The sequence below is a fragment of the Callospermophilus lateralis genome, chromosome 1 (genome assembly GCF_048772815.1).
Source record: "Callospermophilus lateralis isolate mCalLat2 chromosome 1, mCalLat2.hap1, whole genome shotgun sequence".
Taxonomy (NCBI): Eukaryota; Metazoa; Chordata; class Mammalia; order Rodentia; family Sciuridae; genus Callospermophilus; species Callospermophilus lateralis.
The window spans coordinates 140,707,554-140,733,527 of record NC_135305.1 but is presented as its reverse complement, the minus strand read 5'-3'; the positions used below and the strand labels follow the sequence as shown (position 1 = coordinate 140,733,527).

The 25,974-nt window shown below is 51.7% G+C and overlaps 1 protein-coding gene across 5 annotated transcripts; it reads left to right on the top strand.

Moving 5' to 3' along the window:
* The first annotated feature begins 3,422 nt into the window (after positions 1 to 3,422).
* On the top strand, positions 3,423 to 23,017 carry Adora2a (adenosine A2a receptor). 5 transcript variants are annotated; one of them, XM_076867585.1, is made up of 4 exons: positions 3,423 to 3,473; positions 13,582 to 14,174; positions 21,304 to 21,970; positions 22,530 to 23,017. In XM_076867585.1, the coding sequence occupies exons 2-4, from the start codon at positions 13,852 to 13,854 to the stop codon at positions 22,602 to 22,604; spliced, it is 1,065 nt and encodes a 354-aa protein (XP_076723700.1). In that variant the 5' UTR covers positions 3,423 to 3,473; positions 13,582 to 13,851; the 3' UTR covers positions 22,605 to 23,017. The 5 variants fall into 5 exon arrangements, with proteins under 5 accessions (XP_076723700.1, XP_076723662.1, XP_076723693.1 ...); XM_076867547.1 differs by having other exon boundaries at positions 21,304 to 22,617; XM_076867578.1 differs by lacking the exon at positions 3,423 to 3,473 and adding an exon at positions 3,715 to 3,786 and having other exon boundaries at positions 21,304 to 22,617.
* Positions 23,018 to 25,974: the final 2,957 nt, after the last annotated feature.

The window sequence follows — 25,974 nt, the reverse complement described above, 5'->3', positions numbered from 1 at the left end:
TACTGTATGAGATAGGCACTGAGCAGGAGCCTGCACATAGTGTCCTCCCCAAGTTGGGCACCAGTGCTGGTCGTGTTTCCACCTCTATGAAGTGGTGACCTCAAGAAGGGACCCTCTTGTCAGGCATCATCTCTAACATGGAAGAGGAAGACTTGGCAGGTCTCAGGGGCTGAGGGTGTAGGAAGAACAGTGAAGTGGTATAGGACAATCTGAGGATAATGAGTGAAAAGCCCTGACATGAAGGGTTGCAGGGTGCTGTCACCTCTCACTGTGGAGCCAGGACAGGGCTCCATTCCCTTTAGGACCTGTTTCCCATTTTTCACTAATGCACAAATCAGCTGGTGGATTGCTCTTTGTCCCGCAGTGGTCAGAAGCAGACATGAGACAGAATCTTCCCATGCAGCTGATTTGGAGGATGGGGGCAGGTTTTGCCCCTGGATCCGCTGAGGGTTCAGGTGACTGGGGTTGTTTCTTCTGGTATGACTGTCTTTTCAGGATTTCCTTCACACTGAGGATATACTGAAGCCCTGTGAGTTCCCCTGATCACAGGAGGAAAAGTTGGGTGAACACTCTGGAGTGGCTTGATTGATTCCCAGGGACCCTGGCCCAGTGTGCTACTTACTTGGTGCGTGGTCCTGGTCCTGGTATGTCTTGCTCCCTGATGTGGCTCTGCTGGTCCCAGAGCAAACAATGAGGGCCAGAGGCCACCCAGGTGCATCCTGGGCAGGAACAAAGGACTGTGGGGGTGGGTAGTCTGAGAACGGAATTCTGGAGCAGAAGAGGGCCCAGCTGGCCCCACCATCTGCCTGAGGAGTCCAGGACTGGACGGAAGGAAGGGCGGGCGTGTATAGCCTTCAAAGCCTGCCTGGGCCTGGGCAGGGAAATCAAGGCCCAGAGATAGAAGCTGGGGGCCACTAGGGGCATTCCTGTACCCACTAAGGGGAGCAGCTACACTTGGAGTTAAGTTCCACTTGTTCTTAGAGCTCCCCTGGGATGGCCCAGGTTCAGGCCCCTGTAGTGCTTGGTGCACCCAAAGAAAGCTCTTACAACTAGCAAGGACCAGCCAGATAAGACCAGTAGGGGGCCTTGTGTAGGAGGCATTGCAGCAACAGAGGAGGAAGAATCCTGTGAACCTGTGGGAAAAGCAAAGTATGAACAGCCCTCCCTCCTGCCACCCCTCCCACCACTGAACTGCCTGGGTCAGAATGTGCTGTCTCTGGGCAACAGCTTCACTGGAAACCTGGTCAGGGTTCCTGATGGATGCACAAGACCATGGAGTGGTGCTCCTTCTCTCCTTAACTGGCCAGGACTGGGACCTGGCCAAGGCTGGCCCCTCACAGCCTTCTTGGCACTGGCTTTTCATGGGGGTCTGGGGCCTGTGGAGCTTGCTCTGGAGCTGGAGCCCAGCCAAACCCTGCTGACCACTCCAGCTCCAGAACACAGCACGCCAACTTCTGGGCACCAATGCTCAGTGATGGGGTCACTGCCTGCCAAACCTTAGGGGTGAATTAGAAGAGCTTTGATTCTGTGAGCCTGAGGACAGTAGATGTGAAGTCCTCTCTCCTTGAGGGAGGCATTGCCACAGTGCACAAGGCCAGACCATATGTGGGGAAGTCCAGCAGAAGGCTGCTGGGTCCCAGAATGGGAACAGCAGAGAACACTGAAGTCCACACCAAGGACCAGGGAGCAAGAGAGCCCCCCAGAATTGGCTGAATATCAGTTTCTGCCTCATGAGGCGTCATAGCCCCTTTGGAGCAACTCTCAAGACAGAGTATTCTTTGAACATTTGTTGAGTATTTGAATGAATATTGTTCCAACAGGAGTGCGAAAGAGTGTCCCCACTGTGGTAGGACTTCTACCTCATGGGGAAAGCCCAGAAAAACAAGGGTAGGGAGCCCAGGGCTGGGGGGAGGATCCCCTGCCTGGGCAGCTCCCTTAGCACTTAGTGCCCCATGATGCGATGATGCTAGCTCAGCTCCAGGGAGTGGCAGGGTAGAAACAAATAGGAATGCTACAGTGCCTAAGCAGATGCAGCAGCTGGTCCAAGGGAGAGTGTCCCCACCTGGTGGTAGTAGTTAGGGTGGGGGAATACCTTTACTAAAGAAACCAAGGGCTCTAGGAGGAGAGGTGCAGACTTAGCAAAGGCCACAGCTGGGGGACACGGGTTGGGGGTGAAAACTCAATAAGGTCACCTGTGAGGTTGGAAAGAGGTGAAGGCAGAGATCAGCAGTGTCCCCAGGGTTTCATGAGGCCTTACCCCTCAGGGGTCTTGGATTTAACTCCAGTATGGCCAGGTACCTGCCCATCTCAACCTGCCCTCCTCTGCTTAGAGATCTCAAGGGTATCCCTGGACATTAGTGAACACAGAACTAGGGGCCTGGGCAAGTAAAATAGGAACAGGAGGTCAGGCTTTGTCCTCAGAAATAAGCCAAAATCAACGTCACTGCCTCAGGCTTCTTCAGGCTTCTCTGTCTTCCTGCACTAGACAGGTGTTGGCATACCCAATTCCCACCCACCTTCTCTTCCCTGCAGTAGGGACGGAGGGCTGCTTCCTGAGAGGTCTTTCCTCCATCCTGGCCTCAATCCTGGGGTCTAGACTGGCCCTGAGCAAGCTTCTCCATCCTGAGCCTTTAGCCAAAACCCACTGGTCTCAGGAGGGTCTAGAAGACAAGGGTTCTGGAAAAACCTTAGCCACTGACGTCCTGGATGTTTGAGGGGTTTGTTCTGTGAACAAAATTGAGGTTAGCCCAAATACACCCAAGCAAGAATCAAAGGTGGAACCCCTTGCAGGCCCAACTGGGGTGGACATGAGGTCATTCTCAATTCCGAGCATCCAGAACAAGGGTAGAAAGAAGAGGGAATTCCCAGGCCAGGGACCGAGATCCCAAGTCTGTGGTGCAGATGTGACTCCCACTTCCCTTTGTAGTTGGAAAAGTGGGGAATGGAGAAGACATACAAGGAGTCTGATCCCTATCCTGTGCCAGGTGCTGTAAGAACATGAGGGGCTCTGGCCCAAAGTCTGGGTTAAGGAGAGGCAGAGGGAGTGACACGGGGTACCAAGGCAGCCCAGCTCTGATGATAAAGGAACACTGAGCCGCGGCAGAGGCGGCCCTGGGGCTTCTTGGAGAAGAAGGAATGCCAGTGGTGCCCCGTAGAACTTCACAGGGCTGGAAGAAGGACTCTCCTGTGGGGAAGGGTGTGTGGCACGGGAGGAGGTGTGAGCCTATGAGGGTCACGCTGGGGAGCCCCGGCGGGGCATGCAGCGCGTTCCAAGTACGTTGCGGTCCGGCTCTGCCAGGGGCATCTCCTTGGGGCCCCAGTGAGCCTCTGGGCCTTAGTTTCCCCACGTGGCGGGGCGGGGCGGGGGCAGCATGGGTCTAGAAGCCGCCTGCAGGGGGTGCCCGTGAGCGAAGCGGCCGGAGCCGGAGCCCGAGCGGCCGCCAAGACAGCGGGAGCCGGTGCGCGAGCTGCAGGTCAGCTGGGGTACCAGGGCCGGGGTTCCGGGGGTCCAGGGCGGGCAGCTGGCAGGGTGGGGCCATCGGAGGCTGCTGGCCAGGAGAGCTGGGCAGCTCGGTCGCGCCCCTGCTATGTTCAGGATACTCGTCGCTGGGACCCTCTCTTCCCACGTCTCAGAGAGAGTTCAGGAGCGCCCGGGTCCGAGCCCTGCCCCGCGGCGGCCACGGGAATGATCCGTGCAGGGACTCTTCCAGCAAGGTCACGTCCTAAGCCCGGAAGGGGGTCGGTGTGGTGTGCGGATCCTCTTGGCCTCCCCAAAGCGACCGGAAGGTGCGCAGGGGTAGGCGGGGAAGGGAAGGGGCGCTAAGGTGCGGCGACTCGAGCGGCGGGGTACGGAGCAGGCGTCTGTACTCGCCGGCAATGGGCGGGGAGCAGCCGTCGGTTTGTCTGGGCGCCGAGGGACGACCCACCGCGTTGCGATGACCCTACCAGGAGCGTCAGACTTAGAGCTGGGCTGAGGGCGCCGAGGCTCGGACTGAGAGAGACGGGGCGGACTCCCAGGGACCAGAGAGGATTTTAACAGGTGGAGAGTCAGGGCGGGCACTGGTGGGCATCAGGCGAGGAAAGACAGCATCCCGAACGTCTGGGGCCCGGCGAAAAAGGGCAGTTCGAAACGCGGTGGGGAGAGCACTAACGCACCCAGTGGACAGTGGTAGCGGGAACCGGGGTCAGGGGACCCAGGAGAGGCCGGAGGACTCGGAGTGGGTGCGAGCCTCTCGGACCAATGCTGGCAGAGTGCCCCGCTGCTCTCAGCGAAGGTAGGAATGGCGGGAATGGTTTTGGCCCAGGACAGCCCAGGAGCTCGAGGAGGGGAACGTGAGCCACAGGAGCAAAGATCCTCGCGTTCATGCTCTAGACCTTAATTTCCCCGTCTGGAAGGAAAGACTGAGTTTTCCGGGGTGGTAGATGCGGGAGTCTGGATCGCCGCGGGAGGGAAAGCCAGTGGTGTCCCGGGTGTTCTGGCTCTTGTGAAGGGTTACTGGCCCTCTTTGCCCACTCTCCTTCCCCCCCCCCCCAAAGCCTGCATCCCACCTCCTGACCCCAGAGTCTGTACTCTCCGCAAGCCTGGAGCCCAAGCCTTCCCTGGTGTTGGTGCCCTGTGCTCTGCCTCTGCTGCCCAGGACTCCTAGACTCTGTATCTTCCAGAAAACTTCATGCCACCTCCATGCCCAGCCAGGATGTTCTGCCCCTGAGGAAAGAAAGCTCTCTGGAGCACAGTGGTCCAGGGAGTGTGTGGTGGAGTCAGAGAGCTGCCGCCTTGGTCCTGAAGGTCTTGGGTGGGGCACCCAGGCTTTGTCTTGGTGGGCTGGTCCCCATCCTGAGACCCAGCATATCTGTGGTAGGAGCTCCTCATGTACTTGTCCCCTAGCTATAGTGTCAGTACTTCAAACCTTGGCTCTTGCCTTTTAGAGTCTCCCAGAATCTAGTGCTCCTTGGGAAAATCCCAGCCAGTACCCCTCCATTCACAACCCCTCAGTGCTAATAAACAGATTCCAGGACTCCATTCTTATAGCCTGAAGGAGGCTAAGGGCACACCTTTGATAGAAGACAGGATTTGGCTGATGCCAAAAAGGGCAACAATTGATCTTAAGAGTGACCAATGGACCAGATTTTTTTTTAATATTTATTTTTTAGTTGTAGTTGGACACAATATCCTTATTTTATTTATTTATTTTTATGTGGTGCTGAGGATCGAACCCAGAGCCTTGCATGTGCTGTGTGGGCACTCTACCATTTAGCCACAACTCCAGCCACAGGACCAGATTTTGATGCCCTAAACTGGGTTTTGATCTTGCCTCCTTGACTCACTAACTTGGTGGCCTTGGAAAGGTCACTGCCCTGGGAATCCATTTTCTCATCTGTAGAGCAAGGACAGTGTTCCTAACAATGGGGCTCTGCTGGAGAAGAAATGAGACATGCATTGGCTGGAGCTGGGGTGAAGTCAGAACACAGTCAGGGGACTGTACTTAAGCTGGAAAACCCTGTAGGGAATGTCAAGAGACTCCACAAGAGATCACTGTGGGTAGAGGTAGGTGTGGATAAGAGTTGGCTTGAGAGCAAGCATGTGGTTTCAGGGTATAGGGTCCTGCAAAGTTCAGGGTCTGTGAGTGTACCACAACCCTTTGGTGATTCTCAATAGTGAAATCCCACAGTGACCCTTCCCACCTTCTAGCCTGCCTGATCCTGAGCCATCTCACTACAGATGAGCTGGAATCAACATCTCAGTATCTTTGAGATCTGTCTTGTCAAGCCAAGCTCTGAGGATTGTGTGTGTGAGAGAGCAGAGGGAAGGGTGGCAGAAATGGATCAGCACAGGCGAGAAGGGCAGAGAGATGGGGGTTTTTGTTTGTTTATTTATTTTCATTAGTCATACATGACAGTAGAATGTATTTTGACATATTATACATTTTTGGGGTATAATTTCTCATTCTTCTGGCTGTACATGATGTAGATACATTGGTCATGTCATCATATATGCACATAGGAAAGTAATGTCCGATACATTCTACTATCTTTCTTATTAAAGAGATGTGGTTTTTCTGTGCATGGTGGGGACACTGAGGAGAGGAGATTGACACAGTCAGATGCTGAGTCAGCAAAAGGGAGGAGTTTCAACTATCCCTCCCCAGGGAAGGGTCTGGACTCTAGGACACACTGGAGGCCACAGAAAGGTGGAGGTTGGCCTGAAAGACTTAATTAGTGAAGGAGAATTGTCTGGAGGTTGGAGGGAGCAGAGAGAGTCCAGTGTCTCAGGGTGGGACCCTTGGGTCCATGTTGGATCCAGATGAGGAGAGAAAGGAACTGGGATGAAGGGAAGAGCCCGCCTCCATGGGGCTGATTGTTCACCTGAGACTTCTGGCCCCTGCAGCCTGGAAGCTATGAGATCCTGCCAAGGGCTGGAGAGGATCCTGATGGAGGGGAAAAGCAGCTGCTCCTCACCCCAGCCTGTGAAGGAGCTTAGACTTGCTGGGAAGGCAGGACTTGCTGCTGGGACAACCTCAAGCCTGGTTGTTTCTCAGATATTCTCAGATATTCTTCTGAGCTGTGTACAGGCTGTTTTCTTTGATAGAATATCTCCCACCTCTTTCCTTTTACCTCTTTGTCTTTCAAGTCCCTCCAAAGTTCTCTCCTCTGAGAAGCCCTTGGGAATCCCTCTGGGCCTACACCCACTCCTGCAGGACTGACTTCTATTTTTTGAAGTTGCTGGGCAGGGGACAGCACTGCCCTTCTGTGGCTCCCACCTGTGGGGATGCTGCTGTTCCACCAGCCTGTTTCTAGCAGCATCTGTTATCTGGAGGAGAGATGAAGGATGCCTTTCCTGGGACTTAGGCTGGTGGTCTCTGCCCAGAATCCCAGAGCTGATAGTTTTCTGCTCATCTGCTACAAGAGCTTTGCTCCTAACCTCAGTGTCCTCTACAAGCCATGAGTCAGCCTGGGGGGAAGCCACTAAAGGGCAAAGGAGCAATGGACAGGGCTCAGATGGGATATGCTCAGGTTGGTCTGGCTCCTGCTGCCCTTTCCCTTCAGCCTCCAGGGCTGCATCATCACACCTGTGTCCTAGAGACCCCAGCATGGGTCCACATCCCTCTGTCCTCAGTGTGCTAAGCACTGCCCCTTCAACAGGTCCCTGTCAGCATTCCACTCCAGGCTCACTGGGGTTGCGTGCTCTGGAGCCCCCATGTCCCCTCTTTTTTTGGTAATAGGGATTGAACTCAGGAACACTCAACTACTGAGCCACATCCTTAGCTCCATTTTGTATTTTATTTGGAGACGCTGTCTCACTGAATTGCTTAGCAGCCTCATCATTACTGAGGCTGGCTTTGAACTCACCATCCTCCTATCTCAGCCTCCTGAGCCACTGGGATTACAGGCATGCACCATCATGCCTAGCCCTGTGTCCCCTCTTTAGGCGATACAGCACCTGTCATCTGCCATTTGTGGGAGGTATACGTGGTGGGTTTTTCACGTGATGCTATCTTACCAGAGCCTGTGCACATATGAGGAGCCACAGCACAGAGGGGAAACCTGGTGCTCGGGGCACAGGAAGTGCATGATAGAGTTGGTGTGGATACTACCTAGGCTGCTTACACCACAGAATGGGCTCTTAGCACCTCTGTGAGGCATGGTTCCTTGGAGGGGGTGTTGTCTGGAGAAGCTGCCTGTAATGAGTTAAGATCACCTAAGGCAAGGAGACTGGGACCTGTGACTTTTCTTGCATCTGGCTTGAGCATATGGGGATGGCAGGGACCATTCTGGGTCCCCACTGGGAAGAAGGAAGCTGTGGTAGACTGGGTGGCCCTCTGGGCAAGGCTGAGGCAGCCCCAAGGCTGGCCTGTGGTCAGTGGTATGGAGGCTGCTCTGAGAGGCAGGCCCAGTGCCTCAGCCTCCAGCGACAGGGAGCTGGTTCTCTGTTCCTGCCCACATCCTGTCCCCAGGAGCAGAGAGCAGCAGTTGCACACCCATGGATGGTGGGGGAGGGTGTACCATGGGGAACCTGCCTGGGTACCTGGGGCCCAGCCTGCACCAGGCATCTGAAGCCAGGCACTGTGCAGCCCCAGAGGTAGCTAGGGAAGAAAGAGAGGCCCAGGCTAGTAGTTGCTCAGTTCCAGGCAGCCACAAAAGGCACCTGCCTAGCATGATTTAATAGGAGCTCAGTGGATCCTGGGTCCTGGTATTCTGAGAAGCTCTTGTGCTGTCACAACTGGGCCAACACAAGGCTTGTGGTCCAGACTAGGAGTCAGCCTGCCCATCCAGCTGTGATTCGGTTTTGCCTTTTCATCTTCCTCCTGAGCCCCTGAGAGACAGATGTTGATGCTTCTCAATTTCCCTTCTGTGTCTCTCTACTGTTTCCTCATAGGCCTTGTGTCCATGAGGTTTCTGTGAGAATTCCATCTTGCTGATCCCCAACTATCCCTTCAACAGCCTGCCTGCCTGAAGCCCATCACACCTGGTGTGTTCTTTATTTTAGTCCCTTTTTTTTTCATGTCTGGGATTTTATGTTATTTCTTGTTCATAGTCTCCTATTCTTATTTCTGCCAGTGGATTTGTAAATTCTCATTCTTGTTTATGGATGCTACTCCTTTGTTTCTTTGAGAATCTGAAATGTCTTGAAAAATCATTATTGCATTACTCCATTACCTTCCTCTCTTCTGTAATGAACTAATTTCCCCATGTTTTTTTTTAATATTGTTTCTAGACGTTGATGGGCCTTTATTTTGTTCATTTATTTATATGCGGTACTGAGAATCTAACCCAGTGCCTCATACATGCTAGGCAAGCGCTCTATCATTGAGCCACAACCCTGGCTCCCTCTCCATGGTTTTGATATGGTTGTTTATCTTTCTTAGTCTTAAATTTCCTTTGGTGTTTTGAAATTGGGGTTTGCAGCTCATCTGAAATGGGAGCTGAGGCTGTGGGGACAGAGAGTGGCCTGTAGTACCTGAATCCTCAGGTTGGCAGCAGGTAACACAGGGCTTCCTGTGGTCCAGCAGTTGGGATGCCTCGTGGCACTGCAGAGTATGTAACAGGTGAACATTTGCTACTAGAAAGTGGAAGGAGGATTCTAAATCTGGGACTCTGGAGCCCAATCAATGCAATCGGCAGAGTCTCTGTGCTGTGCTCTGATCCTTGCCCTTGGCCGCACCCAGGAGCAGGTGTGCAGGGAACTGCTTGAAAGCTGGCTGGCACCTCCATCCAGCAGGCTCTGTGGGGGTACAGCCACCATCTGGGTATGTATACAGAGAGCCTTGCTTGTGTGATGTATGAGAAGCCGAAAGAGGTGGGCCAGGAGATGTATGGGTTTTGATTAAATGGAGTTTTAATTAAAGCAGCTGGGTCTGGGTAGGTGTGGGTGAAAAGGGAGGAAAAGGCAGCATTTTGAGTCTGACTGCTGGGAATCCTATGAGTTTGTTTCGTTTTGTTTTTGCAGTTCTGGAGATTGAACCCAGGGCCTTCGGCATGCTGGGCAAGTGCTCTATCACTGAGCTATATCCCTAGCTCTTTCAAGGGTATCCTTTAAAGGCTAATCAAGCACGTTCATTAGCATGTGTCTGTAGTTTTTTGGGGACCATGTCTGCCCTCTGCCCCATCCCAACAAGGGATAATCATGAGGAAATATGACATTATTAATATTTAATTTCCCCCCTGGCTAGCAACAGATGACTCAAGGATTAATTAGATAGGACCAACAGAGAGGGATAGGAAATTGCCAGATCCTGGCCCACCCTAACCCCCTTCCCCATGACCTTCCACCTTCCTGTAGCTCTGGGAGGCTTCAAAAGGGAGGGAAGCCAAAGGGCCCAAGAAATCTTCCAGCTGCTGTGTTCCATGGCATTCTTCCCCGTCCTAAGCCACCTTTTAATGCTCTTGGTAAGGCTGAGAGGTCATTTTATCTCTTTGGGCCTTAGTGTCCTATCTGTAAAATGGGGTTTATGAGGTTGGTGAGAACACAGATGTCCATCATTTTCCAAGCTCCCGGGAAGGCTGTACAAGCTCCTTGAGAGGGTCCAGCATAAGGTCCTGGCAAGTAGCCTAGCCAGAAAGCACAGGGTTTGGTGGCTCAGTAGTGCCTGGCACCTGGTAACCAGCTGTATGTATGGCTTCCCTATTCTGGTTAGTGACCTAATAGTAGTTTGAAATTGGTCCTAGTAAGAGCATTTACACCACAGAAAAAGGCTATGAGTCAGGGCACTCCTGACTCGTCTAGCTGGGCAAACCCCAATCATCCCCCCCGGAGTTCTCCCAGTAGCACGTGGCTCCCAATCTCCTCCCTGCCCCCTGTCCTGGGGATGCCTCTGGTTCCACTGATCTGCCAAACTCAGGGCTGGGGAAGAAACAGCCCAGAGTGGATTCTAATTTAGCAGATGCACTTCTCTGTGGGACCAGAGAAGTCTCCCCAGGGATGTGCTGGTGGCAGCAGGAGGAACCTGCAGGAAGGCTACCTGCCCCCTTGAGGAAAGGGACAAAAGGCAGCAGGCCATGCACAAGGGAGCCTATGCTGGTCATGCTGGCAGGAGCCCAAGATGTACCTTTAGCCTCACTTAAGGTTAGCCTGGGCAGAAAAGTCAAGTGCATTCCGTGAGCTTTGGACAAAAGAAATGTAGCTTTAGAATAATCAGGAAGGGTGCCACTTCTGATGCTGTTCAGCATGGGGACCTCACACAGAAGAGACCCTGAGAATTCAGGCATGTATCCAGAGCTGTCATGAGAGTCTCACCAGAGTTCTGGGTCAGGCCCCTTCCAAGCCAGGCATTCTGGCTGGAGTGGAGTCAATATGGTCCACAGTTCAGGCACTGGTGATGTGACATGTCAGTGAAGCTCTGGATGATAGGCTGGGGAGCCCTTGTCTCCCCCTGGTGGGGCCCTGGAATCTGAAGAACGGTCAAGGACCATGGTTGGTCAGATTGGTAGGAGGCGGTGGCATCCTTCAGTAGATTCCCCTTCAGAAGGCCCATGGGGCATGAGCTGGTTATCCTTTTCCTCTAGGAGGCACCAGTGGCAGGAGTAGGATCTCTAGATACCAGTGGCTCCTCATAGGCTTGCTGGCTTGGCTGAGCCTGATTGGCTAATGACCTGTTGCTGCTGTTCCTGGGCCTGGGAGGTCACACTGGACATGGGTGGGAGGCAGCCCCTGAACTGGCAGCAGCTTCCCTAGCACCTGTTGGATCTGGGTCTGTTGGGGGTCAGGTGTACTCCCGGTAAATACTACTGTGAATTTCAGGCCAGGAGCACAGAGGGACATGGTATGTGGTGAGAGACGGTGCCTAGAGGCTTGATTTGCCAGGGACACACTTTGTGAACGGCGGGTTGGCAAGTGCCCTGTGAAGAGCGCAAGCTCAGTAAGACTCAGCCCTCTATTACACACTGCCTGAGACCCTCAGTTTCTGTGACGTCTTTGGCCTTTTTATCCTCCAGTTTCCAGACTCTTCTGTGTCATATGGTCCATTCCAAGCCTCCTGCTGGGATAGAAGGGCCTGTTTGGTCTAGGAACCATGCCCCTTCCAAATGTGGCTTTAGATTGTGCCTGTGCCAATGCCAGTCTGAGGCAGTGACAGCATTACATTTAGAAGGAAAACTTAGGATTTCATTTGTTTCAGTCCTCTATTGCCTCCTGGCCAATTTGGGGGTGAGGCAGCCCTTTGAAATGAACCTGGGACCAGAGTGACCTTTTTCCAGGGTCTCCAGACCTGTTCAATCCCTCATATCCTCGAGGAAATGAGGAAAGATGGACCATGTGCAGGAAGCCAAAAGGCAGCCTCTGCTGCTATGCACCCCTGGGACGTGGAGAATTTAGGACTGAAGGAAGTAGATTTGGGAGCCTATCAGCTCTCAGAGAGAGTCGCTTTAGTGGGCAGAGGTCCACTTGGACTGAGACCACTTCACAAGGTCAGGGAGGAACAGCTGGAGTTTGGACTGGGCTCAGGCCTGCTAGGGAGACCAAGACTTTGACTCTCTAGGGATGTCAACTATTCCCATGTTTCTATGACATTTTGACTTTGGGGGAGCACTTTCAAATCTGTTGTTTATTTCCTTCTGATAGATTCCTGGGCAAGAGCTGCAGTGGCATCTAGAGGTCATCTGGGGTCCAACTGCTTCACTATATGAGTGGGGAGCCTGAGGCCCAGAAAGGAAAACCATTCTTTTTTTTTTTTTTTTTTTCTGGTACCAGTGATTAAACTGAATGATGCTTAATCACTGAGAAATATCCCCACCTCTTTTTTTTATTTTATTTTAAAATTTTTTTTAGATGTTGATGAACCTTTATTTTATTCATTTATTTTTTATGTGGTGCGGAGAATTGAACCCAGGGCCTCACACATGTTAGGCAAGCACTCTGAAACTGAGCTGCAGCCCCAGACCTCTTTTTTATTTTTTGAGACAGGGTCTCTCACTGGTTGCCGAGGCTGGTTTTGAACTTGGGATTCTCCTGCCTCATCCTTGTAGGAGCGGCTGGGATTACAGGTGTGCACCACCATGCTTGGAGAAAAACACGTTCTTGCCTATGGTCCCCCAGCAGGAGTGATTTAAGTCTGTCATTCCCTGTGTCAGTCAGGCAGAGAAGCAGGTGGGGGGGGAAGTGTGGGAGGAGAAAAGGGAGGCGGATCCCTCAGAGAAGGGAGGCAGCCTCAGCGCCTGCCCCACCCAGATGTGCAGCCTGCTCTCAGGGACACCAGGAGGCAGCAGGTTCAGGTTTGTGCTTGCTGTGCTACCTATGAGGGTGCGGGGGCTTAACTGCCGACAGTAGAAGACAGGACCAGACAGCTCCTCAGATCCCTCCAGATCTGAACTCCAGGAGTCTCTGTCCCTCGATGGGGCAGCTGGTATCCCTTAGGTGGGCACTGGTAGTTCCCTGGAGAGCTTGCTGGAGATGGAGCCAGCTGAAGCAGGCTGAAAAGCCAGTCCTGGGAGAGAGGGTGGGTGGGCTTGAGAGAGCCCAATGGGGGAGAAGGACCTTTCTGGGAAAGAGAGAGGGTTGTGGAGCTGGCAGTGAGTACAGAGACCCAGGAGGCTGGCCAGGCTGCCAGAGAAGGCTTGAGAAACTGAGCCTAGGGAGCAACATTAGAGACTTAACTTTTTGATAGATTCTTGGCTCCTGGGGTGGAGGGAACACCAAAAAAAAAAAAAAAGTGGACTGATCTTTAGCCCTGAGTCCGGGCTGGGAGAGCCATGACCTCAGCACCTGAAATGCAGCCTTGGATAGTGCAGAGGGGTGAGCCAGAGTCCTGGCAGGGGGTGCAGCTATGGTTCTGCCCATAGTCCCTTCTGTGTCTGTCCTGCAGAGTCTGAGAGAAGAGAATGCTTCCCTGGGAGGGGTTTGCATGAGGGTCCTGGCAAGAATTTCCCAGGACCAAGGGAAAGTAGTTTTGCTCAGTGACCTTTCTGGGTCTGTATCCTTCCCTGAAATGGAGGCCAGAATCCCAACTCTCCTGCCTCCTGCCTGTGATCATAGCTGACTGGACAGGGCATGGGGGTCATTCTTGTGCTGACACCTTGCCCACTGGTGGAGCAGAATCTGAAACAGCAGGGGTCAGAGTGGTCCAGCTGCTTACCAGACTTTCTTTGCAGGTACTTTGGGAACCCTGGAGCCGAACTGAGCCATGACACAGCCGTTGGAGCCCCTGGAGAGGGCCTGGTGTGAGAAGACTTGGAGTTATCTGTGAGAAGACCTTTGGAGAGCACCACCCACCACAGGGACGCTCTTGGCTCCTGTAAGGAAGAGGCTCTGGGGCCTAGGCCCTTCTGCCTGGGCAGCAGACGGCTGGGCTGCAGCTATGGACCGTGAGCTGGCCCAGCCCGTGTCCTTGCTGAGCCTGCCCGTCTGCAGCCAATCCCACCATGGGCTCCTCAGTATACATCACAGTGGAGCTGGCCATTGCTATGCTGGCTGTCCTGGGCAACGTGTTGGTCTGCTGGGCCGTGTGGATCAACAGCAACCTGCAGAACGTCACCAACTTCTTTGTGGTATCGCTGGCGGCAGCTGACATCGCAGTTGGTGTACTCGCCATCCCATTTGCCATCACCATCAGCACTGGGTTCTGCGCTGCTTGCCATGGCTGCCTCTTCTTCGCCTGCTTCCTCCTGGTCCTCACACAGAGCTCTATCTTCAGCCTTCTGGCCATTGCCATTGACCGCTACATCGCCATTCGCATCCCACTTCGGTGAGCTGGGGATCAGGGGTTTGTCTGTACAAAGGCTGGTTATGCCCAGCGTCTGGGCTATGGCCTTAGCCTGTGACTGCCCAGGGCTGGTGGGTGAGCAGCCAGTATGCCAATCTGGCTTTCCCCCCATGGTTGAAGCTGTGTGCAGCCAGCCATGTTTGGCTGCTGGCAGATGAGTGTGGCTTGGACCTGCACCACACTGGGCCATTCTTCACAGAACAGAGCAAAACTCCCTGCATGATGCTGGAGAGGGTGGGGAACCATGGAAAACCATAGAACCTCAGCTAGGACCCGCCCACTGATTGCCTTTCCTCAGTTCTTCTTGGCTGGCCTCACAGAGTGCATGTTAGGAAAATGACCCAGAGAGGGGAAGTGACTTGGCTGAATGCCACAGTGAGTCATTTGGACTTATATGCAAATTATGTTGCTCTTCAGGTCACCAAGGACTCTCATGCACTAAGGGGCTGGCTGTGGGAGGGGGGTTTTTATGGTGAGTCTTTTGCAAAGTGACTTCAGCAAAGTATTGTGTAAACGAAGACTTTCCCCCAGGCTGAGTTTACTTGTGTAGACTTCACCTACCTAGAGCATAGAGAGCAAGAATGTGTGTCCTTCCTCTGGGGAACCCAGGGTCCACTTCCTCCACCTTCTTGCTCCTCCACCATAGAGCTGGGTTCCATAGCCAGGGTGGCTGCAGGACCTGAGGGAGGTCTCCATGATTGGGAATCTGTGTACACTTGTTCCCATGGTAAAATCTCCCAAACAGGTAGAGTGCCCACCAACTGAGGAAGCCCCTGTTTCCCTATTCTGGGCTGAGGGTACCCCAGAAGGGAGGACGAACAGGCTCAGTGAACAAATGGAAATTCAGAGTGTCAAACCCAAGAGAGCCCTTAAAGGTCATTTCCTTCCTCTCTTCATCTGAATGGAAAAATGAGGCTCTGAAAAAGGAGCTAGCTCTTTCAGGACCACACAAAAAGTTGGTAGCAGAACTAAGACTAGGCCTAGGAAAAAACATAGCCTGCCACTACTGTGACATGTCTTTGGGGAATGGTCACAGGCAGCTCAGTCTCCCAGAAGCTGTACCCAGTAGCCACTGCTGTAACTTGAGCCCTAAGAGGGAAGAAAGGACCCATATCAGGCTGCCCAAAAGAAGGAGTGGAACTCTAAGGCCCTTGTCAAAGGACTTCTCAAAGGAGAAGAGGATCCTGGCCCTCCTTAAAAAGGGAACTGAGTTAGAGGTGGTCTGACTCTAGGCACAGTCTGTGGGATAAGCTCCTATCCCTTGTTCCAGGGGGAAGGGCAGCTGTCTAAGGACAGCTCAGAATAGGGAAGCCCCAGAGAAACCTGTTTGTGGGTACCAAGTGAACCAGAAAAGAGAGGACCGGAGTCCATCTCAGGGAGCGAGGCTGCGTGCAGGCAGTGGTAGCATGAGTGCTAAGGGGAAGCAGTAGACTAGCTTTCAGTTTCTTCTCTGATTCAGAGGGCAACAACATTCCAGGGAGAGATCAGGAGGGCTGTTCTCAATTTAAAAACCTTAGGGTTTTTCCCACCTTGGTGTCTTTCTTTCCATCTCTATTTTCTGAGAGTCAAAAGAAATAGTAGGATGGAACATACCATGTGGCTTTGGAAAGTCAGATGCCTTCCTCTGGGCCTGTTTCCTCATCTGTAATAGGGGACAAAGGTGCAGGGGTCCAGTGGGTGGGTGGAAGTGACAAGGGATTCAGCTCTTTCTTGAGCTGCTGGAGGTTTGGAGCCATGCATCTGCTCCGGTCCAGTCAGCTTCCCTGACTCCCAGGACCTCCTAGAGCTGGATTTCAGTTTCACCCCTACCTCAGACCATTTGTGCTCGGTTGGATTAAAAACCATTTGAGCGTTGAGAAGGCTCGGGCTGGTTCTCCTCTGCAGGGAGTCAGTGGGGATGATGATGATGTTATCCTGTGCCAGGGGCAGAGTTTGACCACTGTCAGAGCATGTTAGCAGAGCATCTCCTTTATTCCTTTTCAGCCCAGCATTGTGGCTGGGTGGCAGTTACGACCTTCACATTACTCATGGTGAGGCCAGAGCCAGGGAAAGACATATGTGCGTCTTCTGATGTGGAAGGACTCTAGTGTCCTTCACACTGATCCTGGCCCTTGGGTCCCTTCACTTTCCTATTCTTGGAGGCCCCTGGCCACTGGGTGCATGGAGGGCTACTGGCTTCTGAGAGCAAACAGGATATGAGGGAAAACTGGATGGAGGCAACTGAATACCAGGAGCTCTTGGCTGGTCCCGGAGGGACGGCCTGACTTAGTCTCCCCCTTCCTCTTTTGTTGCCTTCACAGCTGGGAATCCAGCCTTGTCTATGCCATTTGCTGCTCCACTCAGCAAGGTTCACAGGGCTTCTCTGAGGTCTAGTCCCTGACAGATGCCTAGCCTCAGGCCTACACCCTGTCCTGAGGATTAAATCTAGGGGTACTCTACCTCTGAGCTGCATCCCCAGCCCTCCTCTTTATTTTGTACTTTAAGATAGTATTTCACGGGCTGGGTTGTGGCTCAGTGGTAGAGCACTTGCCTAGAACCTGTGAGGCCCTGGGTTCAAACCTCAGCACCACATAAAATTAATGAATAAAATAAATCTATAAAAAGATAGTATCTCACTAAGTTATCCAGGCTGGCCTCAATTTCCCAAGTAGTTGGGATTTTTCTTTTTTAAAAGAATTCAGTTTCAGCCAGGTAAAGTGGTTCACGCCTGTAATCCCAGCAGCTCAGGAGGCTGAGGCAGAAGGATCACAAGTTCAAAGCCAGTCTCAGCGACTTAGCGAGGTCATAAGCAATTCAGTGAGACCCTGTCTCTAATAAAATATAATAAAAGGGCTGGGGATGTGGCTCAATGGTTAAGCACCCCTGGTCCAATCCATAATATACCCCTACCCCCAAAAAAATTCAGCTTCAGAACAAATTATCTCCTCCTAATTGTAGAGACACTTTTGGGGTAAGGCAGGGCCTAGTCAGTGAGAAAGAAACTGGGCACAAGGTAGAGGTACAGCTCTCAGTGTCCACAAAGGATAGAAATCCCAGGGTCAAAGATGCAGGTTTCCCTTCTCATGGGACTTTCACACTTAGTCTCTTGGTGGGTACTCTCACTCCTGAGAAACAGGCCAAAATATAGGTTGGGGGTTGATCCCAAGGCCTAAAGTCCTATAGTAGTGAGTTGCCCTGATTTCAAAAGGGGCAAGAGGGCTGGGGGTATAGCTCAGTGGCAGAGCACATGCTTAGAATGTGCAAGATCCCTAGCACCATACACAGAAAAATAATAATAATAATAAAGAGGCAGGATTGGGAGGGAGGGTTCCCCGGAAGAAGTGTTGCCCAATGGGTCTTGTAGGATCCTTAGAGGCTCAATGCATGTGTTTGGGGTTAGGTGTATCAGGAGGAGGGCAAAGCCTGGTCAGAGACCCTAAGGAATGAATAAGCATGTGGACTCTGGACCAGGAAGAGGTGACCTTGATGCTGAGTGATGGAAGGAGATGAGCTGAGGGGGAAGGCAAGGTGTGAGGCTGATTCGGGCCTGTTCATGCCTAGAGAAGGAGTTTGGGTTTCCCCTGGAGTCAAAGGCTCTTCAATTCTTGAATCACTGACCCCTTTGGATACCTTAAGAAAGATCCACCTTCTCAATGTGGTGCAAATGTGCATAAAACTCCACCTGGAATCATGGAGTATGTTCTTAGATTAAAGGGTAAGCCCCTAACATGGGTAATCATGATCCCCAGGAGGGGCATCCTACAGGCTGGTAGACACAGGAATGCAGCGGGCACCTGAAAATGAGGGCTGCCAGTGTCTCTGGCACCTGCATCCTGTGACTCTTGTGGGCTTCCTGGAATGGCTGTATATTGTACTGGGCAGCTGAACAGTCTATATCTGGGGTCCAGAAGGCTGAGATATGACTGTGTTAGTTACAGATGCAGCCCAGGGGATGCTGCTGGGCATGACCATAGAGCATTCATGATTCCATTTGAACCCTCATCCTGTCCCAGGCCCCCAGATGCCTGGCTCCAGGACTTAGCTTATGGGGCATACTTTTGGACAACAAAATTAATCTATTTGGTGTTGTGGATTTTTGTTGTTGGTTGTTTGGTTTTTGTTTTGGCAGTGCCAGGGGCCCATCCTAGGACCTTACCTATGTTAATCATATTCTGTACCACTGAGCTACCACCTCAGCCCTATTTGGTGTGCGTTTTTTAAAAATAAATAATCTTTGCATGTGCTCAAACATTAAAAATAAGAAGTATATAGTGAAAAGTTGTCTCCTTGCTCCCGACACCTAAGAACCCTTCCCAGAAGACCTTGGTGAGTATCCTTCCAGAGACATTCTTCACCTATGAGTACCACTCATACATGTTTTGTTTCTGTCCCCACAAGGGGCTTTCTTTCAGAGAGCAGTGGAAGAACCCTTGTGGGTTCCCTTATCTGAAAAGTATGCAACTGGACAGCCCAGGGATTTCCATGCTGTGTTCTCAAGAGCTCTCAGGCTCAGCCCTGATATCCCTATTAATTAATTCAATAAATACTTATAAAGCCCCTCTCTTCCCCAGCAATTCTACTCCCCTAAGTGCCCAGAAATGTAGATATGAAAGTCCACTGCTGGAGAAGAGCTTGAAAAACCATTAGAGCAAGTGGCCACCAGCGTCTAGGAGATCCTACACAATCCCTATAATAGCTTGTGTCTACTTGATTGCCTCAAATGATAAGAAGCTCACCACTGCCCAAGGCATCCCATTTCTCCTATGAACAGCTCAGCTCACAGGCTTGGACCTACCCCAAGCTACAGTTGGCCTTCTTGGATTTTCCACTCACTGATTCAGCATTCTGCCCTTATGGAGGTAGTGCTGAACAAGTCCAGATTTGTAGTTCTATTTCACAAATGAGGAAACTGAGGCTCAGAAAGGCAAAGTGACACAACATTGCTTATTTACAGGAATGTACCAAGGCTAGAACCCAGGGAGAGATGTACTTTTCTCAAGAACAATATCGACATTAATGTAGCCTGCCATTCAGTGAGGTTACATGAAGTAGTAATGTAAAGTACAGAGCCTGGCACAGAGGAAGTGCTATGTGAGTATTAGTTGGGGGGTATATAACTTTTGTGTATGACTTTCCGGAACAGGAAACAAGGAGTGCCGGCTCTGTTGCTTGGCAGAAATGATCAAATCCGTGACCCTAATCCTGCAGAGGCCTGTTGGCACGCCTGGTTTGGATTTTGATTGGACAGGGCTGGGGGAGGGGGTAGCTTAGCTGTAGAGCACTTGTCTGCATACACAGGATCCTGGATTCAATTCCCAGCACCTCCAAAAGTACAGAATAAGAGAATTGCCAGAGGGGCTAGGGTTGTGGCTCAGCAGTAGAGCGTTCGTCTTGCACGCGCAGGACCCTGGGTTCGATCCTCAGCACCACATAAAAAATAAATGAGTGAAATAAAGGTATTATGAATAAATATTTAAAAAAGAGAGTTGCCACAAAACATTCAGAACTGACAAACATACTTGGGCCTGAGTTGCCTCTGGGCCTCTGCAATGTCTAGGGCAAATCCATTCCCTTCTTTGGAACTCAGTTTCCCCACCTGTGAAATAAGGGGGTTGGACTAGATAAGAGATCAGAAGCCACTAGATTTTTTGGTTTTGATTTTTCTTAATTTGAATTTAGCAAAAATTAAAAGTTGGGAGCATCTGCCCAGAGTATCAGCTTTCCTGCCCCTCTTCAGCTCTGACCACACTGGGTGCACATGTTGTTGTGCTGGGGATTGAACCCAAGGCCTCCCACATGCCAGGCAAGCCTTCTGACATGTTTTATATGGCAGCAGAGACAGTGTAAATGCCCACCAGCCTGCCTTGCTGGTTTATTATCTAAAGGCACCTATGTTTGCCACCTATGTTTGCCATGAGCTACAACCTTTCTGCATGTTTCCAACTCTGGAATTAAATAGAGCAGATTTTCCTTGGCATCTACTCTGTGCTCCCATGCCAGAGAGGCAATGCAGATCAGGATGCAGGACAGCACTGTCTCCAGGGGTATCCCAGCTTTGGAAGCCCAGATGAGGCAGGAAGCTTCTTGGAGAAGATACCTAGTGTGAACTTGATGGATAGGGCTTCCACCAGACAGAGGAGAGGGGAGGGTTGTCTGGTTTTGCCAGAATCGAAATTGCTAAGCAGAAGGTCAACCCTCAGAGGTCACCAAGGTTGCCTTTCTCAATCAGTGAGGATTTTTTTTTTTTATTTTGAGTACACATTTGATAAGTAAATTGCTGCTACCTTTCCTTGGGATAGAGGTCTCTTTCCTGGCAGTAAATCAAGCCATTCCCCGATTCTGGGACTGGGAATTAGCAGGCTTGGATATCTGTCTGGCTCTTAGGAACAATGAGTAACTTTAGAGAGATTACTGTCCTTCTCTGGACCTCAGTACTTCATACACATATTTCCTCCAGGATATTAAGATTGCCTTGTAAATGTGAAGAAACTATCTCATTTCTCTCCAGAGGGTGGTAGGTGGATTTGGATGGGAAGTGGTGCTCATTTGGCTTGAGACCCCCATTCTTCCTAACTATCTTGGGCAGTCTCATGTGGGGGGCCTCTGGAGACCCAAGTCAAATGGTGAAGAAAGAACAATGGAGTTCAAGATGCTTAGAGCATCTTCAGGCCTCGTCTGGCTGGTTCTATCCTCAATGAGCCCACCTTCCAGACCCAAACCACTCGAAAGGGAAGTGTGTCGTCCCTTGAACCAAGATCAACCAATATGGAAGTGCTACTTCTTCCCCTCCTCCACAAATCACTTATTAATTTCCTCAAACCAAATTCAATTTAAGTCTCAGAATTATGCCTAAGACTAATAATCATGAACTTTTATACAGTGGTTTCTGTTTCCACTGTGTCTGCTCTTTCATGACCTCCTAGCAGCTCACAAAAGGCAAGACCCAATAGATCTCACTTAACAGAAGAGGATACTAAGACTAGGAGGCAGGAAGCAATTGGTCCAAGACCTTACAGCTGGCCAGAAAGCAGTGGAGTGGGAGACCAAGCAGGGTGCCTTTCTGGGTTTCTTGACTCTTAGCCCTATCTAGCCCTGGTTTCTCAGACCTCTGACACTGGTCTCCTTTCTCCAGGTACAATGGCTTGGTGACTGGCATGAGGGCCAAGGGCATCATTGCAATCTGCTGGGTGCTGTCATTTGCAATCGGCCTGACACCCATGCTGGGCTGGAACAACTGCAATCAGCCAAAGGAGGGCAAGAATCACTCTCAGGACTGCGGCGAGGGCCAGGTGACCTGTCTCTTTGAGGATGTGGTGCCCATGAACTACATGGTATACTACAACTTCTTCGCTTTTGTGCTGGTGCCCCTGCTGCTCATGCTGGGCATCTACTTGCGAATCTTCCTGGCGGCCCGGCGACAGCTGAAGCAGATGGAGAGTCAGCCCCTGCCAGGGGAGCGGGCTCGGTCCACACTGCAGAAGGAAGTCCATGCTGCCAAGTCATTGGCCATCATTGTGGGTCTCTTCGCCCTCTGCTGGCTGCCCCTGCACATTATCAACTGCTTTACCTTTTTCTGCCCCCAATGCAGCCATGCCCCTCCCTGGCTTATGTACCTGGCTATTGTCCTCTCCCACAGTAATTCTGTTGTTAATCCTTTCATCTATGCCTACCGCATCCGCGAGTTCCGCCAGACTTTCCGCAAGATCATTCGCAGCCATGTCTTGAGGCAGCGGGAACCCTTCAAGGCAGGGGGCTCCAGTGCCCGGGCCTTGGCAGCTCATAGCACAGAGGGAGAGCAGGTTAGCCTCCGCCTCAATGGCCACCCCCCAGGGGTGTGGGCAAATGGCAGCGCACCCCATCCTGAGCGGCGGCCCAATGGTTATGCCTTGGGGCTGGTGAGTGGAGGGAATGCCAGAGGGTTCCACGGGGATACCAGCCTCGCAGACGTGGAGCTCCTCAGCCATGAGCACAAGGGAGCATGCCCAGAGTCCCCTGGCCTAGAGGACCCCCTGGCCCAGGGCGGAGCAGGAGTGTCCTGATGGTGCATGGAGTTTGCCCCTTCCTGAGAGAAGGAAATCTTAATCTTTCTGGTTGGCTGGACCAGTCGTGTTGGGAGAAGAGAAGAATGAGTGTGTTGGGAGACCCATCGGGTGTCTGATTCACTTTGGACTGAGAGGAGGGAGCCCCAAGCTGGAGCAGCATGAGTCCCAGCAAAAAGGGGTTAGGGTCCAAGGAAGCAGATGTTTCATGCTGTCAGGCCCTGTCTGAGGCCAGGGCCACAGCACCAGCAGCATCTTGGCTGGGCAGGGCCCAGTCCCCCATTCCATGAAGTATCTAAAAGCCCCAATTTGTCTGCAGAGAAGCTGTGACCTGAGGCTGGGGAATGCCTTCAACAGACCTCCTGCCACACACCACCCTTGGCAGACTTTCTAGGGCTCCGGGAGCTGCTGGACCAGAGGTGGAAGTTGACCCCCCCCACCAGAAGATCTCGTGCAAGGAAATCCTATTTTATTATCTTTCCCTCCCTGGCTTCTAGGCCTGTTGTCCATCCTGCTGCTAAACTGGCACCAGGAGTTTGCCCAGGGAGTTGGGCAGCCCTCTCCTGCTGCCACAAACTGCCATGCACTTAGTCCCAGGGCCAACTCTTGAGGTGACAAAGCTGGGCTGGAGGACAGACAGTTGTAATGGGAACAGTGCCAGGGCATAGACTCAGGCCCCTGGGGAGAGGTCAGGGCTTGCAGGCCAAGGACCTGTGCCTGGGCAGCTCAGAGCTGCCCAATTAGAGGCCCTGTCTAACTGCCTTTACTTCTAAAGGGAAATTTCTTTTTTTTCTGAGATAAAATAAAAATGAGCCACATTGTGTTTTAAGCTTGTCCAATGAAAATGGTGTCTGAGTTCCTTTCCCCACTCCATAGCCAGGCCTGGTAAACACATATGGGTGTGGTGATTATGTGTGAGAGAGTGTGTGTGTATGTGCAGACAGTCAGAAGATACACCGCCTGCCCTCAGGGCCTCCCCAGGCTCCTGTCCTCCCAAGTGACAGAGTGCCGGATTGCCCCAGAATCTAAATGTCCATGGGGGCTCCCAGACTTGCATTCCTGTAAAAGTCCTCCTCATTCCCTGCAGGCAGTGTGTAGGAGGAGGGTCTCTTTGCCCAACTGCTTCTTTCCTAGGGTCAATGACCCCTCCAGCCCTAGGCATTCATGGTGAGGGACCTGGTTTCTCCCTTCCTTGTTAACTTCCTAACCCCCTGGGAGGAAAATCTCTGTTATCTTCTCAGAGCTATGTCCCCCACTCCCAACCCCTGCTCCACTCCTCAGCTGAGAGGCCACAGAGTATCTGAATAGAACAGATCTGGCTACAACTAAATTGCCTTCTCCATCTAAGGGAACCCTAAGGTCTTACTCCCAGGCTGGCTTCTGGGGCTCCCTGCCTGAAGGGGCAGTGCTGTCCTCCTGTAATGATCAAGTCTGTCTGTGGTTGGCAGGGAGCTGTGATTGTTTCCTGAAGAGCTCTGAGGGCCAGTTTGGCCTCACTGAGGCTGGGACTCAGGAGAGAAGTGTTAGAACTTCATGGGTAATATTAGGAGCCCCATTTTACAGATGATTAAAAATCTCAGGTCGAGTTCTTGCCACAGATCACATAGCTAGTAAGTGGCAGAACTGAACTTAAAACCCATGAGCTTTTTTTTTTTATTAGTTGATGATGAACTATTTCAATCACACCAAAAAGCCTGAAATAATTGTGCCCACCAGTCTGCTTACGAAATGGAATGTTATAACTACAGTCGATGGATCTGACCCTTCCTAATATTATTACCTTGCTTCCTGTGTCTGTCTGTACACTTTTACAACATCAATGCATACATAAGCTTTTTTAAAAATATTTTTTAGTTGTCAATGGATCTTTATTTTATTTATTGATACACGGTGTTGAGAATTGAACCCAGCGCCTCACACTTGCTAGGCAAGCACTCTGCCACTGAGCCACAACCCCAGCCCAAGTTTTTTAGCTATCTTTCACTGTTCTATCAAAGATCCTCTTTGAGTGGCTGTACAAACCACGTAGGAAGCTCTAAGCAATAACAAAGCCTGAGCCCATTGCCAGAGACTCTGGATTGAAGGGTCCAGGTGGATGCAAGCACAGTTTTTCCCTGGGGGAATCTTATGGACAACTAGGGTTAAGAAGCACTGATATCAATGTGGAGTCCACTCCTGTCCACAACAGGCCAGAAAGAGAACCACAAAAGCAGGGAAGAAAGAGGTCTCTTAGGAACTGAGGTGCTGGGCTATACAGATACAGGCTTTGGGTGAAGAGGGTCAGGGCTTAGAAAAGCCTTCTGATATAGGTATGCTTCAAGTCCTCTCAGGGCCTGCTCAGCCCAACTCCAAAGCTCAGGCCTCCTCAGGTTCCCAAAGGGCTCAGTGTCCCATCGCCACACCCAGGCTGCATGGGCTCCTATTGTGAGCACACCTTTAGTGCGTGCGCCATTCCTTTGATCCTAGAGAGGATACAGGTGTCCATACACACAAACAGCTCAACAGGAGTGAGTGCCCACAGCAGCAGCATGGGAGAAGCATAAAGATGGATAAAGGACACAAGCAGATGTCTAGCCCATGGGGTACATCAGGTCTGTTCTTACCCATGCTATACTGGGCTAGCCTACAAGGGCCCTGCAGCTCTGTTCAAGGCCCTCTGCCCTCTCCTTGCTGTTCCCAAAGAGCTGGAAGTGGACAAAATGCTCCATTCAGGCCCATCCTAAGCATGCAGACCTTATCAGAGATCCATATCCTTTGCGGCCCCAATCCCTCTCTTGGGCAGGTGTAGTCAGGGTCACAGGGAGGCCTGAGAACAGAGGCCTGATCAGGCTATGTCTTGGCCCCACTGAGACAGGCTCTCTGGAGCCCCTCTTCAGCTCCTTCATTAACCACCTCCTGAAGCCCTTCCTCATCCATTTGTATCAAGGTCCTTCCTTTCTTGGGCAGCTGAGTTGAGCCACATTGGATGACCATGGAATGAACCATAGCAGGACAGAGATGAGGGGCCTCCAGGGAATGAGCTGCTGATGCCCGCTGGATTGGTAAAGCAGAAATGGGAAGCTGGCCTTCTTTTCAACTATAGTGGGGACACAAGAAGCCAGGGGCTCTTGGAAGGCAACTGCTCAGAGAATTAAGACTGCAGCCTGCCCTGTTCCTGGAGCCACAGAAACATAGGTCAGGGTAGCAACCTGCAGAGAATGCCACTCCTGTCCTGTCATACTGTGTAGTCCTCTGGCCAAGCCACTGTTATAGCTCTTAGCTTAGTGGGTCCCTGTCCCTGAGCTCCCAGCTGGATGAGTGCTGCCACCCTCTGCTGATAGGAGGTTACCTTAGAGGTGACAGAACTTGGGGAGACCCAGTGTGCTGTGAGGTGAGGGGTTCCCCTTCCTGGCCCTGATCTGCTCTATAAAGTTGTAAGGTTACAACTCTTCCTCCTCTCTATACCAGTCCCTTTTCTGTCCAGATGGCCCTCCCTGCTGCTGTCACTCATCATTAGCAATAACTGTCACTCTTGAAGATAGCCCCTGTCAGGCTGCAGAGCCGGTGGGGGGGCGTACAGGAGGACATTGAATGACTCACACAGACTCAAAGGAGAGGGATGGACACAGAAATTAAAGCCTAGGTGTGGGAAGTACTTTTTTAGATGCTCTGGCTCCCCCCTTTCTTTCTCCAGAGAAGGAAGTTCAGCTCAGCCGGCTCTACCCTCCCACTATCAGTCTTAGAGAGGGTCTGGTGCAGAGAGGCCAGGTAGGGGAGTGAGCTTG